This window comes from Pipistrellus hanaki, assembly GCF_964339955.1.
Source record: "Pipistrellus hanaki genome assembly, chromosome: X".
In the NCBI taxonomy this organism is placed as follows: Eukaryota; Metazoa; Chordata; class Mammalia; order Chiroptera; family Vespertilionidae; genus Pipistrellus; species Pipistrellus hanaki.
This window is the reverse complement of record NC_140524.1, coordinates 22,267,539-22,287,604: the sequence shown is the minus strand read 5'-3', so window position 1 is coordinate 22,287,604 and position 20,066 is coordinate 22,267,539. Positions and strand designations below refer to the sequence as shown.

The 20,066-nt window shown below is 41.6% G+C and overlaps 1 protein-coding gene across 1 annotated transcript; it reads right to left on the bottom strand.

Moving 5' to 3' along the window:
- Window positions 1-8,550: 8,550 nt before the first annotated feature.
- On the bottom strand, window positions 8,551-19,637 carry MMGT1 (membrane magnesium transporter 1). The gene is made up of 4 exons (XM_084870247.1): window positions 19,296-19,637; window positions 15,074-15,126; window positions 11,310-11,413; window positions 8,551-9,258 (listed from the first exon to the last, which is right to left on the bottom strand). The coding sequence occupies exons 1-4, from the start codon at window positions 19,372-19,374 to the stop codon at window positions 9,096-9,098; spliced, it is 399 nt and encodes a 132-aa protein (XP_084726373.1). The 5' UTR covers window positions 19,375-19,637; the 3' UTR covers window positions 8,551-9,095.
- Window positions 19,638-20,066: the final 429 nt, after the last annotated feature.

The window sequence follows — 20,066 nt, the reverse complement described above, 5'->3', positions numbered from 1 at the left end:
TCTGTTTTGTTTGTTCATTTCAGATTATTAAATTTTAAAAAAGTTTACTAAACCCAGTATCGGCATGGGCCTAATAATTAATTGTTATACACTAGAGGCCCGATGCACGAAATTTGTGCAAGGGCCTTGGCCCTGGCCCCCACCAGCTGCCACGGCCGGGGGCCTCTGCCACCTCTGCCAAGGCCCTCGCCCACTGCGGCTTTGTCCAGAAGGAAGGATGTCTGGAAGGATGTCCAGTCTAATTAGCATATAACACACTTATTATTATACATTATATGTTGAAGTATGGCTGGGCAAAAATTTCTGGAGAACAATTAGGCAATAACAACTGAAATAAAAAATACCCTTTGACCCAGCAATTCTACTGCTAGTAATGAACAACATTGGTATAATCACATTATATGTACAAGTATGTTCAGTGCAATATGGTTTGGCAATAGAAAAATGTTTAAACATTTATAGCACATTCATACATCAGAATATCACAGAGTTATTAAAAAGGATGAGTTATTTCGGTATATACTGATACTGAAAGGTATTATAAGACAGATAGCAAAAAAGCCAGGTACAGAGGAGTATAATACTGTTATGCCCAGACTTCGTGATCCCCCAAGGACCACCAGGGAGCCAAGTCCGATGCAATAAACAAAAGAGCCTTCACCATGCTAGCATGGGCGCCCCCAACTCATGCCGGCAGCATGGCGGAAGAGAGCGAATTTCTCCCAGTCCAGGGGTTTTGAGGGCTAGGGATAACTCCGCCCTGCGGGGTGGAGTTGGGAGCTCATCCTTGCCCCGCCCTGCCCTCTCATTCCCCCCTTGTCTAATGTGCCTAGTCAAATCATTGACTCAGCCTACTTCCTTTCAGCATAAACAACAAATACAGTTATCAAGACCCTTAGTACCACAGTTCCCATCAGTATTGTCCTCACTGAAGTCCAGTTCCCCTCCTGCAGGCACCAGTTCTCCTCCTGGCCTGTAGTTGCCAGGATCCAGGCCATGCAGGAGCTGGGAGTCATGTAGTCAGGTCTGGGTGCCATCTACAATACTTCAACAGCAGTGGGCGTGCTCAGGATAACAGTGCAGCATCCCTTTGAGTCCTTGGGCAGTGAATTTCTTTACCCACATTGAGTTCCGGGGCTACAGGGTCTGCAGTGGGCACTGGCAGTGCATCTGGAACAAGCAAACTGCAGAGCCTGTAAGGACTTGAGCAAGAAAATGGTTACCATACATGATCCCCTCCCAAAAAGGGGAAACTTGTCCCAGTAAGGGGTACACCTTTGCCCTCAAGAGGGCAAAGGACAGGGGGTTGGTCCAATTTTCACCGATTCTAAGATACATTTAGTTAAACCCCCTTCCTCCCGAGTCGCACCTACCTGTCCTAAGGCTAGAGCTATACTCTGAGATACCTCAGCTACCAAGGTGGGGCTGTTATCTGACAGTGGGGTATACCTCAACCTAATCTGAAGTGTCTATAAAAACTAGACCTTAATGCTGGTGGTTTAATCTCTGAAATCCACCTACCAATGCTCTCCTGGGGAGGTTCCCTGGGACCTGAATTCCCAGGGGGGGATCCCCTTACCTTGCTTAGCATTTACCTGTGCACAGACAGTACTTCTAGCAACTCTGCCTCATAGAAGTTCAGAAGTTGGTGACACTTAACCTGGTGTCACCGGGCAACTCTGACCTAGAGCCTCTGGGACCAACAGTCTTGTCATCTGGAGGGTCCATCAACCATCTGGTCCTTCAGTGGCTTGCTTCTGTTCAGCCAATTCCTTCTGGCTGCAGTTGGTAACCCTCTTTCCTCTGTGGATGGCACAGTGTCTCCATCAAAGGGCCTGGATTAAGGCCAAAAGTTCTGGAACTGTGCCCAAATGGTGTGGTCCAAGGTGACTACCACTGCCCCTGCATATCAGGTCCCATCCTGAACGTAACTGCTCCCATCCGTGAACAGTACCTTGTAGTCTGTTACCTCTGTGCAGTCATGAATGGGTTCCCTCATCATCATCTGGAAGCAGGCCGGCAGGGTTGATGGCCAGTCTTATACCTCCTTCACCAGCAATGCTGTGGTGGCCACTGCCTGGGAGCACGCTGGCCACCCTGCTACCACAGGGTCCAGTCTCTTAGACAGATAGGCATCAGGTCTCTTCCAGGGACCTAGAGTCTGAGTGAGAACCCCTTTGGCAATGTCTCTTACCTCACTCACGTAGAGGTGGAAGGGCTCCGCGTCGTCCGGCAAGGCTAGGGCAGCTGCTGAGATGAGAGCCTTCTTTAGCTCCTCAAAGATCCGTTGTTCCACTTTGGACCAGTTCAACAGCTGCATTCCCCCAGTACGTGTTCCTTCCGAGGACCACAGTCCTTCTTGATGTCCAAGGAAAACAGGCAGTTTGTCCGGTGGCTTTCTGGGCTGATGTATGGGTCCTATTGACTCTCTCAAGACTAAATAGGGTGCCCCAATGCCCATCAGGAAACTAACAGGCTTGCCTCTCCTAGCTAACCTGTCAGGACATACTCTTTATAAAAATTTTTATAAAAATCTTATCTTCCAAAAATACATAACCATGCCTCAAATTTTAAAGAATAGGCAAGGGAGGAGGGAGCAGGTCCAGTACCTGTTCCCAGGCCCCCAGCCTCTTGAAACTCAAAATGCCACATTTTTCCTACAGATACAGATCTATCTGCATTTCTAAGCCCCCTCTACTCCCCCCCGCAGAACATCGGTGAAAATTGTCCAAGCAGTCGCAGGGGGTTAAATCATACAAATAATTGTTTTCACATTGTTTTAACATAATTCTAAATAAATTATAAACCTTTGTGATGAAGTCTACTTAAACCTATAAAGTAGATACACATGACTGAAAGTAAAAATGATTCCCAAAGTTTAAACAAAATATAAGATGCAGGTACAAGCCCAAATTCAACAACAATGGCATATGAGAAAAGCAAAACAAAACAAATCAAATATAAAAGTTTCATGTTACATTAAACATTACTTCAGAAAAACTGACTTAAAATAATTTTTTAAGTGTAAGCATTACATACTTTTTCATCTGACAAATGAGAATAAATCAACCCTTGAGATCTTTGATCATTACTGCTTATTCTTAACACATATAATACAGTTTAGCCTGCCATATTCTAGGCGTCTAGTTACTGCAATTAACTTTTCTTAATTCAATTTATACTTTGAGCTTTTAAAGCTGGCAAGTCAAATATATTTGGCATTTTTTTAGATTAATAACATTACATTTCTAATACATCCTGCTTATTTAGGGTAAAGTTTCAGCAACAGATCTAATCATACAGTTTTTTCAGATCTCAAAAAATTTTTTTTCTGAAGTTCAAACAAAGCACTGAATAATCTCTTTGTAGGAGAGCTAATAGTCTTGCGCTCTCCGGCCTCCCCTAGACCTCTCCACACCAGAGGCAGTTTACTAGGATTTAAGACAATGTCAGAAAATCAAAGGTCAATCACAATTCATACTTAAGTAGCTATATGACTCTGCTTAGTTGATACCAATGACAAGGAAGAGGAACCATTGTAAGCAAGGCCATCTACTATACCACCAATCACCTGCTGCTGGAGCAGCATTCAAATGCAAATGAACACATTCTTGACCTGAAGACTCTCAGCCATTACCATCTATAATAGTTTCTGCCTCAAGGCTGGGAATTTCAAAAGCTGCTTACAATGACTTGGGAAACTAGTTTTAATTTATCTCCCGGTTATCTTCACCATTTTTAAAGCTCACTCTGTACACAGAAAAGTTTTAAGCACAGCCCAAAACTATGCGCACTCGTTTTGAACTGGCCTTTTCACTTTACTGAGCACAGAGATTCGCCCTTGAGCTCTTCTCCAGTACCCGATGTCGCCAGGGACCAGATGCCTCCATGCCGGCCCAGGCCACCAGAGCCCAGGCCCCCGGAGCGAGGCTGCTGCCACTGCAGCCCCAGCCACGCTACTCAGGCGGCCCCCAGAGAGAAGGTGCGGGTCGCCCCAGCGGCTTCCCAGCTCCACTTCCCCTTCTCCGGGCAGCCAGCAAATTAACCCAGGTGCCTGCTCCCCGAGCCAGGCCACCACTGCCCAGCCGCGCTCCACCGCACAGACTGAGCCCCGAGGGAGCACCCCCTCCGACCCAAGGCCGCCAGGGGGCCCCGCACCACCACGCCGGCCACACTTCACCGGCTCCATCCTGGGGCGCCATGTCGCCCACAGATACCAAACTCAGACCTGGGAAAGGCTCACTTTCCGCAGGTGAGGCAACGGCTCACGCCGCTCACCTCGTCCTGGAGAGGATTCATTCCTCTCCCCATGAGGGTCCCTCTAGGGCCCTCCAGGGAGGTCAGAACGTCTTCTGATCCTCCTGCCCGTAGCCTTCATGGTGCGTCCACCAGGCGTCTTCGGGCACCAATTCCATGAGGGGTTTTACGTCCCTCCAGAGCGCTCACACACCTACCGCGGCCAGTCAGACTCTCCGGATTGGGGTCCCTCATGGTCCTGGGTGGGGATCCCGGACGAGCCCCCATATGTTATGCCCAGACTTCGTGATCCCCCAAGGACCACCAGGGAGCCAAGTCCGATGCAATAAACAAAAGAGCCTTCACCATGCTAGCATGGGCGCCCCCAACTCATGCCGGCAGCATGGCGGAAGAGAGCGAATTTCTCCCAGTCCAGGGGTTTTGAGGGCTAGGGATAACTCCGCCCTGCGGGGTGGAGTTGGGAGCTCATCCTTGCCCCGCCCTGCCCTCTCAATACCATCTGATTACATTCACATAAACTTTTTTTTTAAAAGTATGTATTTACTGGGAAATAATTTTTTTCCTGAAAGAATATTCAAGACATTTTAAGCTGATTATCATTGGAGAGAAGTATTAGGAGTAGAAAGAAAAGGGCAAGTTTTCATTTCATGCTTTCAGTATCATCTGATTTTTTTTGGTCATATTCATCTATTTCTTATTTCCTCTTTAAAGAATACTTGATTAATAGGTTATTTTATATATTCTTAGGTAGATTAAAATACAATCAGCCCTCAGTTCTCAAACATCTCTCATCTCAAACAATTTCGTTTTCAACTGTTATTTACAGGGGGAGGGGGGAAATCTCTTTTTTAACTTTTGTTCTCCACCTGACAACACTTTCACGTTATACATTAGCATGACAGAAAGCATCTCTCAGGCCACAAACAAAGAAGAAAATGGCCCAATAAAGTCAGTTTCTAGCTAACCCTTGCCTTGCTAATGTCTGCAAGTGTGTGTGTGTGTGTGTGTTTGCTTTTGTTGCTGGTGAAATAATTAGAGCAATTTTAAAACAAAGAGGCAAGATGGCTGATGTTGTTAAAGTTGTGAAAGAAACAATGATCACAGGCAATTGAAGAGGTAGAAGAACTGTTGTTAAATTGGATAAACAAAAAGCAGTTAGCCAGTGACAGCATTTCAGAGGCCACCATATGTGAAAGACCAAAGGTGCCATATATGACTTCCTAAGATACCCCTGGAAAGAGTGCTGAAAGTGATTGTCTAAGGCCAGTAGCGGGTGGTTTGATATATTTAAGAAATGAGTGTTTGTTTACCCATTTAACAGTACATTAGACATATACTGTAATTAAGAAAGGTTAAAGCAGGGAATCATTTAGAAGTCTGTAACAAATTAATTCAATTTACATTCCTTCTAATGGGAAAAAAATGATTTGGTTTTCAAATGAATCACTTCTCTAACAGCCTTCCAGAAGAAATTAAGTTTGAGAACCAAGATTCCACTGTACTGGTAGTGCTATTTTAAAAAGAAATACTTACAGATAAGTGCCAAGTTTGCAAAACAGAACTTCCTTTTGGATTTTCATTAAACTTTAGATTTGCTTCCTAATGCTTTAATCATGATTTCCTGTTCAGTATAGAGTGACATTTTACAATGGCAGTTCGACTATCTAACAAATTGTGATGAAATTATTAGACACTGTTACTCAAGGACCAAAATTATTATATCCCAAAGGTTATTTAACAGATTTATAAATAAAAATGAGATTATTCATTTTATTTTGACTCTAAAAAAAAACCATAAAGCTGCAATATGTCATTACATATACAATAAAAATTAAAGTATCCATTGAATTTAGTAAAACAGCATCACACTGAAAAAAAGTCAAGCCCAGATGGTGTGGCTCAGTGATTGAGCATCGACTTATGAGCCAGAAGGTCACAGTTTGATTCCTGGTCAGGGCACATGCCCAGGTTACAGGCTTGGTCCCCAGGGTGAGGTGTGCAGGAAGCAGCCCATCAATGATTCTCTCTTATCATTGATGTTTCTATCTCTCCTTCTCTGAAATAAATAAAATCAATTTAAAAAATAGTCATAAAGCTGAAACCGGTTTGGCTCAGTGGATAGAGTGTCAGCCTTCGGACTCAAGGGTCCTGGGTTCGATTCCGGTCAAGGACCCATACCTTGGTTGCAGGCGCATTCCCAGTGGGGGGTGTGCAGGAGGCAGCTGATAGATGTTTCTCTCTCATTGATGTTTCTAACTCTCTATCCCTCTCCCTTCCTCACTGTGGAAAATCAATAAAATATATATTTTTTAAATAGTCATAAAATTAACTCTTAAACTTTTCGGGGGACAGAGAAGCATATGAAAATTAAAAAACCACCGCCCCTGCCGAAACCGGTTTGGCTCAGTGGTAGAGCGTCGGTCTGCGGACTGAAAGGTCCCAGGTTCGATTCTGGTCGGGGGCATGTACCTTGGTTGCAGGCACATCCCCAGTAGGGGGCGTGCAAGAGGCAGCTGGTCAATGTTTCTCTCTCATGGACATTTCTAGCTCTCTAGCTCTCTCCCTTCCTCTCTGTAAAAAATCAATAAAATATATTAAAAACACACACACACACACACACACACACACACACACAAAACCACTGCCCCAAACAGGGTGAAGGTGATACAATCATTTATTTATTAGACAGGGCAGGTCATTAAAAGAAAGGAAACATATTCAAAAGAATGTGCTTTTCTTATGTTATAGGCATTGATGCTCACAACAAATAACACTGCTCAATATGTCATGGAAACAGGCCACATACAGCCAAGAAGATGCTGTCATGCCACTGAAAAAGAAGCTACACTGCATAGAAAACAATCCCTAGGGGGTTACAGAGATCTCCAATTCACTGTTCTACATTTTCTGCAGCTGAGCCATTAGCTCATAGCATTTGGCTGGCTCCCTGCTTACTAAGAAGTGAGTCTTCCCATATTCTAGAGAGCTTTCAATAGTTTAGACTTCTGAATGTCGCTGAAATCAGTCATCTGCAGGCTGAAATAGCTTACATCACTACATTTTGGGGACTTACCCTAGGTCAGGGTGGGGACTGTCTGGCCCATGGACTGAGCCATATAAGGCCCATGAAATTATTTGGTCTGACCCTGTTAAGGCTTTATGGGTGAATTAATTAAATATTTAACCAAATATAGCAAGCTAATTTTTAAGTTGATAATGTTGAATGGCCCATAAATGATGTTATAAATATCCAAATGGCCCTTGGCATAAAAAAGGTTCCCCACCCCTACCCTAGGTAGTCATGGACTGTCTCATAGTATAAATAAAATTTGAACTTAACCCATTTAGCACTGTTACAATGCACCCAAATCACTTCAGTTCTATGGTACATACTTATAATACACATACAGTATATAAAAGCCCAGCAACCAAACTGCAGAATGACCGGTCGACCAGTCACTATGATGCACACTGACCACCAGGGGGCAGATGTTCAATGCAGGAGCTGCCCCCCTGGTGGTCAGTGCACTCCCACAGGGGGAGTGCTGCTCGCCTGACCAGGATGAGCAGCTGCTCCTGCAGTGGGAGCAGCCACTAGCAGGCCCAGGGTGAGGCCGAATCTCTGCACCTATCAAATACCTGAGACAACCCAGACTCTGGCCTGACCCCACCAGCTGATGGAGGCCCTCTAAGGTATGTTCTAGAAAGAGCATGGGGAGCGGGCATAGGCAGATGGCAAGAGGGGACGTGACTGTGGACGCCCCGGGGAGGCTGTCCTGATGGCTGAGGATCCTGGAGCATGGCTGCCCTGAACATCCCAATGGTGTCACAAACCTGGCATCGCACATCAAGGACATTCACTGAGTGGCTTTGGGGTGCAAGCTCTCTTCCTGGTCCCTCCAGGACACAGAACATGCCTTTACCTAAGACATTACCCCGAAATATCAGCTTAGACTAATTCCCTCATTTAGCAGTCACTCAGAGAGCGAGTCCACAGCCACTCAGCTGACCAGGATGAGTGACACTCTCACAGTGGGCCAATTCCCGCAGGCCACTCCCCTCACCAGTGCATGAATCTGTGTATTAGGCCTTTATTAGCCAAGATATGGAAACAGCCCAAATGCCCATAGTAGATGAGTGGATAAAAAAGCTGTGGTTCATTTACAAATGGATTACTTGTTAGCAGTAAAAAGAAGGAAATCTTGCCTTTTGTGACAGCATGGATGGACGTGGAGAGTATTGTGCTAAGTAAAACAGGCCACTCAGAGGAAGACAAGTACCATATTATTTCACTTATATGTGCAATTTAATGAACAAAATAAACTAAGAAACAAAATAGAAACAAACTCACAGATACAAAGAACAAATTGATAGCTGTCAGAGGGGAGAGGGGTTGAAGGGCTAGGTGAAAAAGGTGAAAGGATTTAACAAAAACAACTCATAGACACAGACAACAGTATGGTGATTACCAGAGGGTGAGTGGGGTGAGGGAAGATGGAAGAGGGTAAAGGGAGTATAAATGGTAATGAAAAGAGACTTGATTTGGGGCGGTGAACGCACAATACAATATACAGACAATACATTATAAAATTGTACAGCTGAAACTTACATAATTTTATTAACCAATGTCACCCCAATAAATTCAATTAAAAAAATAAATAAATCTTGAAATTCTCCAAAAAAAATAATTTGATTACAGTGTACAAACAAGGGCCATAGACTTTGTTTTAGTTAGATCTAAAAGATCAATATAAATACTGATGGGAGGAGTGTTTTATACTCCAAACTCCAATATTCCAACTCTGTGTCCTGTGCTGTTGTCATGATTTGTAAAAATCTTAACGACGCAGGGATTCAAGTTTTCGTAACTTCAACGATGTGTTAGAGGACAATAATGCATCTTGGTTTGAAGAATTTGTTATATTAGAAGGCTGGAACAGTACTCTACCACGATGATTAAATACATAAAATGATGGGTGATTCCTTAATGTGTCAAATGCCCTTAAAAGAAAAAAAAAAAAGCATCAATTTTAGATATATCCTTATAAAAAGACTATTTGAAAATAAGCAGGCTTCTGGTGAATTTGCTATGAGTTATATTTAAAACTATGTTTAAATTCACGAAACCAGACCATAAATGCTGTATCTCATTTCTTTCTTGTATAAGGAAAATAAGAAACCTGGGGAAGCAATATATAGCCATAGAATTTTTAATTCAATCAATCCTTCCAGTATACATTTGAATAACACAAGTACAGTAGTCCTTGGATTACATCGGACTTAACACGATTTTCGCTTTAAGTCAGAACCCACCTACATAAGCACCTATGTCACTCACATGGAGCACATACACAGCAGTAATGAAGTGAAACAGTAAAAAAAAATTTTTAAAGGAAGATAACAATTCCTGACCTTTACTTGTGGTAAATAAATAATAAAAAAACGTAAAGCACATATGTTGAAATGTCAGAACTTTTTTTTATAAATAAATGTGAGATGGCCACATAACCATGAAACTACGTACATTGAGTCCGACATAACCCGAGCACTCCCTGTAGTTACTCAACTTTAATCACCTCCGTAAATCTAACATAAGCCCATGCCAAATAGTCTTTTTTAAAAAACCATTACAGAGATTGTACTTTTGATTAGCCTCATTTGGCCATCACTATCCAAGCCCCATGATCATCTGGAAGACCTGTTTTCTAAACATAGTTCAAAAGTCACAAAAAAATTCCTTAAATTTCTTTCGTTTTTCTATTCTTTTTGTGCAGATTCATATATTTACCACCTAATAAAATCATATTTTGCTACCACCTACTTAATACCATTCTGTTTTACTTCTTTCTTTCCTGGCCCTTTGCTTGTGATTCTTAGTAGACTCTTTGTAAGAACAGTAGTGGGTGATTACAATGGCATATCCTTTCTTCTCCAGTGAGAGATATGTGGTCTAATAAAGTTCATAATCATCTAAAGGTATGGCTTTTAGTGTTGGTTTGTTTCTAAATATGAGTTTCCTGGAAAAAATAATTCTTCCTTTGATAAAAATTCAAATCTCAAAGTCAGCCCACCTAAAAATCCAAGTATATCCCCACATAAAACAGGAAACCTGAGATGTGACTATTTAAAATGTAAAGTAAAAAGAGGTTGATTTTCCTCTACCACATAAATGTTTATTGTGAATCCTCCTAAGAAAATATTGTAAAAGGTTAAATTTTCCATAATAATGAAAGTGGGTAAAGTCCCGACATAGAAATGAACAAAGCTAAAGGATGATTTTATAAAAGAAATATTGCCCTGGCCAGTGTGGCTCAGTTGTTTGGGCATTACTCCATGCACTAAAAGATTGCCTGTTCAATTCCCCTTCAGGGCATATGCCCAGGTTACAGGTGAGGACATGCAGGAGGCAGCTGATCAATGTTTCACTTTCACATCAGTGTTTCTCTCTACTCTCCCTTCATCATCATTCTCTAAAAATCAATAAAAAGTCTTTTTAAAAAAAATATTGACAAGAAAAGCAAGCAAAGTTCACAAAAATAGCTTAGAAGAAGTACAGGAGAAAAAAAGAAAGCAGAATAAGAAATATACTTTAATCCAGCAGTAGAAAAGGGCCTGAGAACAGAGTTTATGTCACAAATTAGGTTCAAGTAATAAAGGAAACAGAAAATCCCTTATTCTTCTAAAGAGAGAGCTGAGTCGGAGGACAAAAAGAGGAAAAAAGGAAGGAAGGCAAGGAAAGCAAAGAGAAGGAAGGATATGGAGGGAAGAAAAAAATTTCTGAGGGAATATCTTCCTATATATCTATTTCCATCCACTTATCTATCCAATAAGTAATTTTAAGCAAACACAACATCTTATTCTAATGTCAATAGCCTATCATTCAACTTCCATTTTTCCTATCATATCAAACAGTACCTCAATATCTTGATTTCATTACACAGACATATATAATCAAAATGTAAAAACCAAATTTTAAGAACTAGGACACATACATTTATGTAAATGAAGCATAACTCAAGAAATTAAATACTTATGAAAAGGGGAAAACTTACTTATTTTTTAGTTCTGAAGTGGCATCCATGTCTTTAAACTCGCCTGCAATATGAACTATACCATAACAGGTAACCGCAAAGGCCAGAAGTGTCTGAAGAACTATCTGTAAGCATAAAGATTAAAGATTACTAAATAAATACAAGTATTATTATAAACATTTACAATTTCCACAAAATTTTAGCCTCTAACATGTATTTCTCCCAGATCCCATCAAGGAGTCAATTCTCAATTTAAAGATTTGGACTTAAACACTATAAAATCTATAAATTCTGTGGATTGGCTACAAAAATACTTGTGGGTTTTGCTCAAATAGCAAAAACAGGTATGAGCCCTAGCCAGCTTGGCTCAGTGGATAGAGCGTTGGCCTGTGGACTGAAGGGTCCTGGGTTTGATTCTGGTCAAGGGCACATGCCTGGGTTGCAGGCTCAATCCCCAGGTGGGGGGGGGGGTGCAGGAGGCAGCCAACTGGTGGGTCTCTCTCATCATTGATGTTTCTATCTCTCTCTTCCTCTCCTTTCCTCTCTGAAATCAATAAAAAAATATTTTTAGAAAACAGGTACTGAGCCATTCAAAACTCAGTTATCAACTAATATTTGCTTCCAAAAGCAACTAAGAATTTTTAATGTATTATTGTTAAATATTATCCTATATAATAAAAGGCTAATATGCAAATCAACTGAATGAAGAACGACCAGTCGCTATGATGAGCACACTCCCACCATGGGGCAGATGCTCAAAGCAGGAGTTGCCCCGTGGTGGTCAGTGTGCTCCCACAGTGGGAACACTGCTCAACCAGAAGCCAGGCTCACAGCTGGCAAGCGCACGTCCTTGGCAGTGCTAACCTACACCCCATTGGTATCTACAAGCCAGTGTACCTAGTGGTCAGTGTGAGACGAAACCAGATTTCAACTCCTCCCATCTATAAGAGACACATTCGAGAGGTAGACTCAGTGAGCACCAAAGCCCCACTGAAATAAGTCCTTCCCCATAAGCATGTCTCCAGCACAGCAATTCTTCCATTATAGACACAGCAGGTCCTCACAGCCAATTGACCTGGAGGTCAATTCCTCCCAGTGATACCAACAACAATCAAGACTTAACTACAACAAGGCTGTACACACAGTCCACAAAGGAGTGCACCAAGAGTGTCAACCTCAGGTAACTGGGAGGCCAACCCACTGGGCCATATAGGACACCTAGCACACAAAGCCACCCTACCAACTCAGGGAAGCAGCGAAAATGTGGAGACAAAGAAACAGATCACAAATGAAAGAAATGGAGGAAAACAAATAACTGGATATAGAGTTCAAAACCACGGTTATAAGATTTATTAAGAATTTCCTAGAAAACGCCAATAAATTTAATGAGAACTTTGAAGATATGAAAAAGGACCAACTAGAAATTGAACATACACTGACTGAAATAAAAAATATTATACAGAGACCCAACAGCAGACTAGAGGAACACAAGAATCAAGTCAAAGATATGAAATACAAAGAAGCAAAGAACACTCAACTGGAAAAACAAAAAGAAAAAAATTTCAAAAACTTGAAGATAGTGTAAGAAGCCTTTGGGCCAACTTCAAGTGTACCAACATCAGAATTATGGGGGTGCCAGAAGAAGAGAGAGAGCAAGATACTGAAAATCTATTTGAAGAAATAATGACTGAAAATTTCCCCCACCTGGTGAAAGAAATAGACTTACAAGTCCAGGAAGCGCACAAAACCCCAAACAAAAGCATCCAAAGAGGACCACACCAAGACACATCATAATTAAAATTCTAAGAGCAAAATAAAAAGAGAGAATATTAAAAGCAGCAAGAGAAAAACAGTTGGTTACCTACAAGGGAGCACCCATACAATTGTCAGCTGGTTTCTCAACAGAAACTATGCAGGCCAGATGGGAGTGGCAAGAAATATTCAAAGTGATGAATAGCAAGAACCTACAACCAAGATTACTCTACCCAGCAAAGTTATCATTCAGAATTGAAGGTCAGATAAAGAGCTTCACAGATAAGAAAAAGCTAAAGGACTTCATCACCGCCAAATCAGTATTATATGAAATCCTGAAAGGTATTCTTTAAGAAGAGAAAGAAGAAAAAAAGTAAAGATAAAAATTATGAACAACAAATACATACCTATCAACAAGTGAATCTAAAAATAAAGTGAATTAAAAATCTGAGGAACAGAATAAACTGGTGAATATAATAGAATCAGGGGCATAGAAAGGAAGTGGATTGATAATTCTCACGGGGGAAAGGGTGTGGGGGGTGCGGGAAGAGACTGGACAAAAATCATACACGTATGGATGAGGACAGTGGGAGGGGAGGTAAGGATAGAGGGAGGGGTGGAGGGGAACTATGGGGGGAAAATGGAGAAACAATTGTAATAATCTGAACAATATTTATTATATTTTTAAAAAAAGAAAACCTCTCTGTTCTGATTAGCTAAAACTATACAGACATAAATAATGTTGTTTATGCATAGGAAGAAAACTGTACCATATAAACTATTCAGAATAGAAGTAGAAATGCTGAGCAATGGAGTCAGGTTTTTTTAATGGGGTCTGTTTTACTTTTTACACTTATTGTTTGATTCTGTTACAACGAACTTACTATTTTATAATTTAAAATACAATAAAGATAAAAATTGTGTGTGAAGTTCACACATATTATTTTAGCTTAAAATAACACTTCCTAGCTGAAACCAGTTTTGCTCAGTGGATAGAGCATCGTCCTGCGGACTGAAGAGTCCCAGGTTCAATTCCCGTCAAGGGCATGTACCTTGGTTGCGGGTACGTCCCCAGAATGGGGTGTAAAAGAGGCAGCTGATCATGACTCTCTCTCATCGATGTTTCTAACTCTCTATTAAAAGAGAGTTATAACTCCCTTTCCTCTCTGTTAAAAATCAATAAAATATTTTTTTAAAAATAACACTTCCTTGTTTTTCTTTAATTTTACCTCCTATGCATTGTTCCCAAACAATGTTTTGTTAATTTTGCTTGTTCTTAAACTTTATATAACAAGAAACTTTTATAAAACACACACAATGAAGTCAAAGCCTTGGCGGGGTGGTTCAGTTGGTTGGAGCATCGTCTGGTACACCAAAAGATTGCAGGTTCTATTCCTGGTCAAGACACATATCTAGGTTACAGGTTCAATCCCTGGTGGCGGTACCAGACACAACTGATTGATGTTTCTTTCTTCTCTCTCTTTCTCTCTCTCTCACCTCTTCCTCTCTCTCTCTAAAATCAATGAAAACATATTCTGGGATGAAGATTTTAAAAATGAAGTCAAACGTTCAACTGTTTAAGTGCATCTCTGACTATGGAAGAGCAATCTCTATCAAGACTATTTAAAATATAGTTCTAGCCAAAACCAGTTTGGCTCAGTGGTAGAGCGTCGGTCTGCGGACTGAAAGGTCCTGGGTTCGATTCCGGTCAAGGACATGTACGTTGGTTGTGGGCACATCCCCGGTGGGGTGTGCAGGAGGCGACTGGTCAATGTTTCTCTCTCATCGATGTTTCTGGCTCTCTATCTCTCTCCCTTCTTCTCTGTAAAAAATCAATAAAATATATTTTAAAATAAAAAAATAATAATAAAAACATAGTTCTAGAAACCAAACAGAATACATAAAAAATAGAGAACAGATGTAATTTCATGTCTGCAAAAATTTAATATAATAAAAATCAGTACAAATACTACTATAAAATATATGGTTAATTTTTTAAATCTATGTTACTAGAATATAAATGACCAACTTACATCTATTGGCAGTGATTCATCTTCCTTTTCCATTAATCGCATATAAGAACGATCTATAAAACGAGAAGCACACCATTAAGAAAATTTTAGCTAATATTTCTTCCTTAAAATGCAAGCAAATCAATATACCAAAGAAGCAGCTTACTTATATACTACATAAAGTAATGCTAATCCTAGATTCCTCAAAAACCTCTTTCTTCTAAGGTGATCAGCCTGAACTTGAGCTATTGAATTCTCATCATAACCTGCTTTGTACCCTTAAAAAGTGAGGTAAGAGTGAAAGATATAGAACTTGTATGTATATATGCATAACCCATTGACACAGACAATAGTGGTGAAGGCCTGGGGTGGGGGTGGACTAGAAGAGGTCAAAGGGGGTAAAGACATATGTAATACTTTCAACAATAAACACGAGTTTTATAGTTTTAAAAAAGAGTGAAAAGTAAGCAAGTATGAGGAAGAAACATACATAATTTTTCTTTCATTACCACAGGAAAACTAGAATTCTTTGAAAAAAATCATTTCTTTCACTAACTGGTCAAAGAAATTACAATTATTTTTAAATTAATAAGCTTCCAGAAATCTCCACTCTGACATAACATCACCATCACATTTAATTGGTAGGGAAATGTTTTTCCTGAGAGAATATGCTGGGGCAGTGGTGGGATAGGAAAAAATCCAAGACATAAATTTCTGCCATATATGTGTGTGTGTGTGTGTGTATGTGTGTGTGTATGTGTGTGTATGTGTGTGTGTGTGTGTGTGTGTGTGCCTAAGTGACCAAATGACTGAACAACAGAACGACTGGTCAACAGGTCACTTGATATGCACTGACCACCAGGGGGCAGACGCTCAATGCAGGAGCTTCCCCCTGGTGTTCAGTGTGCTCCCACAGGGGGAGCACTACTCAGCTGATCCAGGAGCACCAGATGCAGGGCTCATGGCTTGCGGCACAAGCCTCTCCTGATTAGGACTGACTGGGCGCAAGCCTGCAGCAGGTGCACCAGGACTGGAATGAGCGGGAGCAGCACAACATCCAGCTCAGGCTCGGGCTCTTCCACAGCCACCTGCCACTTCCCACACTACTTCGTGCTGTGCGGGATTAACGTGGACAGTGGGCTGGAGACCTATGAGCTGGCAGGTAAGGCCAGGCTATGGCAGCATGGAGGTCCACTGATCTCCACAGTCCAGGCTGAGGGACCCCACCAGTGCACGAATTGGTGCACCAGGCCTCTAGTAAAAATATAAAATCCTGATTCTATATGAAGCTTGCACAATCCCTACTTAATAATGTATTGTAAACTAAAGAAGCCAAATAGTTGTGAGTAAACATGACTGGCTCTTAAAAGAGAATTTGTTTAGAGATATTTCCAGAGTTCTTTCTTACAGAGTTTATCATAAGGACAAATGTAAAAGAAAAAATCAAACCAATACCAAAAGTAGGTTTTGCCTAACTTCCTACTGTCTGTTCAGATCCCAGCTAGCTTCTTCATTGCTTGAAGTCTAATCTGACTCTCTAATACTACCTTTAACCAGGTACTTCCACATCTGTAAAACTAAGGGGCTGAACTTCAATGATCTTGCTCTAGGACCTTAAAATTTTACAGCTGAAGCCCCTGGTAGAAAACGCTGCAGCACAAAATCCTCCCCTCCTCTAGAGCACGACTTCTCAAAGGAATGTGCATGCAAATCACCAGGAGATTTTACTGAAATGCAGATTTGGTTTCAGTAGATCTGGAGCAGGCATTTCTAAGTAGCTCCCAAGTGATTAAAATCATGCTGGTTTGTTGACCACACTTGAGTCAACAAGGCCCCAATTCCAAGTACTTTTACATACTTTTAACATGGCATTTATATCACTTTATTGTGATTATTTCTTGATCCATTTGTTTCTCCATTTCCCATTGAACTCCCTCAGGGCATCACTTAGTGCACCTCTAGCACAGGGGTGGGGAACATCTGGACTGTGGCCCATAAAAGAACACAAAATAATTTGATCTGTCCCTGCCAAGGCATTGGGGGTGAGTTAATTAAATGCTTAACCAAATATAGGAGGCTAATTGTTAAGTTGATAATTTCGTATGGTCCTCGAATGATGTTATAAATATCCAAATGGCTGAAACTGGTTTGGCTCAGTGAATAGAGCGACGGCCTGTGGACTGAAAGGTCCCAGGTTCGATTCCGGTCAAGGGCATGTACCTTGGTTGCCTGCACATCCCCAGTAGGGGGTGTGCAAGAGGCAGCTGATCGATGTCTCTCTCTCATCGATGTTTCTAACTCTCTATCCCTCTCTTCCTCTCTGTAAAAAATCAATAAAATATATTTAAAATAAATAAATAAATAAATGTCCAAATGGCCCTTGGCAGAAAAAAAGGTCCCCTACGCCTGCTCTAGCACCTAAGCACGATGCAATTTCAACCAATTCCCAGAGACTGAATTTCATAAAGTAGTGCAGCTCATATGCTCTAGTCAAACTCCTTGTCTTTAAACCCTTGGCCCAAATTGTACTTTCTTATCTCTGTACTTTTGTGCAAGTTTCCTAGGTATCTGTCTCAATCCCTTCTTCTTTCAAAGATGATAGCAACAATAATAGCTACTTAAAAGGGCTTTTGGTGGACTGAATTATATAATACAAGTAAAATGCTGGCACTCGATAAGCTCTTAATCATGTTAGTTATTACTGTCATTAAAGCTGGAGCACAGAACAGAGGAGACTGGGGAAACATGACAAATAAATGTAACGTGATACCCTGGAACAGATTCCTAGAACAGAAAGAGGACATTAACATCAAAACTGGTGAAATGCAAATAAAAGTTAGACTTCAGTTAATAGTAATATACCAATATCAGTTTTTCAGTTGTGACAATATACCGGGTAATATGTTACCAATTGTGGAAACTAAGTGAGGGGTCACTCTCTGTAGTATCTTTGCAACTTTGCTGTAAATCTAAAACTTTTAAATAAAAATTTATTTAACAAATAATTCTCATTTCCTTCAGACAATGTCACAATACATGTATGTAATCAGTGGTTAAAATAATTGGATAATTTAAATTATATATAATAAACAGAACAAAAGGTTTTAACTTGAAAGAAATGGAGCTTTGAAAGAATTCACATTTCATCTTCTACTTTATTCCTAAATAAGGAAAGCAGTCCAGCAAATAAAGAAATAAAGTTTATGTTGGAATTCATTCACTTCATTCAATAGATTAATTGAGTACATACTGTGCTAGCTACTGAAATTACAGCAAAGAACACAAAATAAACATTGTCCCTGCACTCATGGGCTCTATGGGCTAGGACTGGGGTCAGCCAACTTTACCTGTAAAGGGTCAGGTAATAAATATTTTAGGATTTACAGGCCATTCTGTTTTTACCACAAATTCAACTCTGCCCTTAGAAAGCATACAGACGATACCTAGATGAATGGGTATGGCTGTGTGCCAATAAAACTTCATTAATGGACATTGGAGCTTCGATTTTACATAACTGTCATGGATCGTAAAATGATATCCTTTTGCTTTTCCACCCCAACAAATAAAAAATGTAAAAGCATTATTAGCTCACTACAAAATCAGGAGGGAAGCTGCATTTGGCCTACAAGCCAGAGTTTTCTGACCCTTGGTCTAGAAAGGAAGACGTCAAAATAGATCAACTGTTTCAAGATTGCACAGCATTCTCTGCTGGATTCCAAGTTTCTTCTTGATGATACCATTTGATCTGTACGATAAAGTACTTCAACTTTTTTTCACTTAAACTTTCTGTCACTCTCTGTGACATGTCTCACCCAAGGTCACAGATTTAGCAGCAAAGCAGGTTTTAAGAACCTGCCCTCCTGACTCCCGGTCCAGTGCTTTTCCCCTGTACTAGTCCCTACCTGAGGAAAATGGTCACTTAACTTCTCAGTCTCTGCCTGAACAGCTCAGGAGTGCCCAAGATGCTGTCCACATAGCTGTCATAGGACCGTGAGGATCCGAGGTCCTCAATCTGACACTTGGCCTGATCAGCCCAGCTCTGGATCTGACATCACTTATCCTGGATTCTCAGACTCCCTCTCTGCATGCCATGCAGTGCGCCTGTCAAACTCTGAGCCCTCTCCCAGATGCCCACTTCTAACGCTGCTTCAATCTACTACTGAAGAGCCCCATACCATTCCTTGTAATCACCCCAAACTCTAAGGACTCTAATGACCCTTCCTGTGTTCCCGCAGGCACTTACGCTGAGCAGCAGAAAAGGCCGCGTGTGCTAGGGCAAAGAGGCCAATGCCCACCAGCCCCTTCCACAGTGACAGTGCCATTATTCCGGGTGAGCGGCAGCCCAGGGAAAGCAGAGAAGGGCGGCAAAGCAATTCCCTCTCCCAAAGGTGGTCGTCTACGCAGCGCAGAAAAATGACGTCACTGGACCACTGGGCGCGAAGTGTCTCTCAGAGGTGGGAAAACTAAAGCGCCTTCAGAAAGCGGAAACAGAAATGCGGGGGAAGGAAGGGAAAGGAGGGCGGCGGCGGGGCGGGGGAGGGGGGGGGGGGAAAGAAGTCCGCGAGTGAGACAGCCTGCATTGATTAAAAGGCAGGGCAAAGTGGACCAATGGGGAAGCTGACAAGGGGCGAGGGGCGGGGCCTTGGAGGGGCGGGGCCTTGGAGTGGCGGCTGAGGGACTATACAGAGGCCTGGGTGGGGCAGGAGGGCGGGGCCTGGAGGCGGTGTTTAAAGACTTGGTGCTGGGTTTCTGTCACCAGCAGGGGATTTTCGGTTTGTTTACTTGGTTTGTTTGTTGCTTTTCCCTCAGGCTGTGTGTCCTTTGTGTGTGTGTGTGTTAGCTTTCCTCACGCTACTGCCTTTTGCAGGACTGGCCCTAAGGGAGAAGGCAAGAGTGTGAAAGCGAGGAGGCGGGTGGGGTGCAAAGGAAAACATCCAGGGTGTTTGGAGCCCAAGACACGTGGCACCCTCGGGGCAAAGTTAGTAACCTTATCCTCACCATCAAAAGGTCTTTA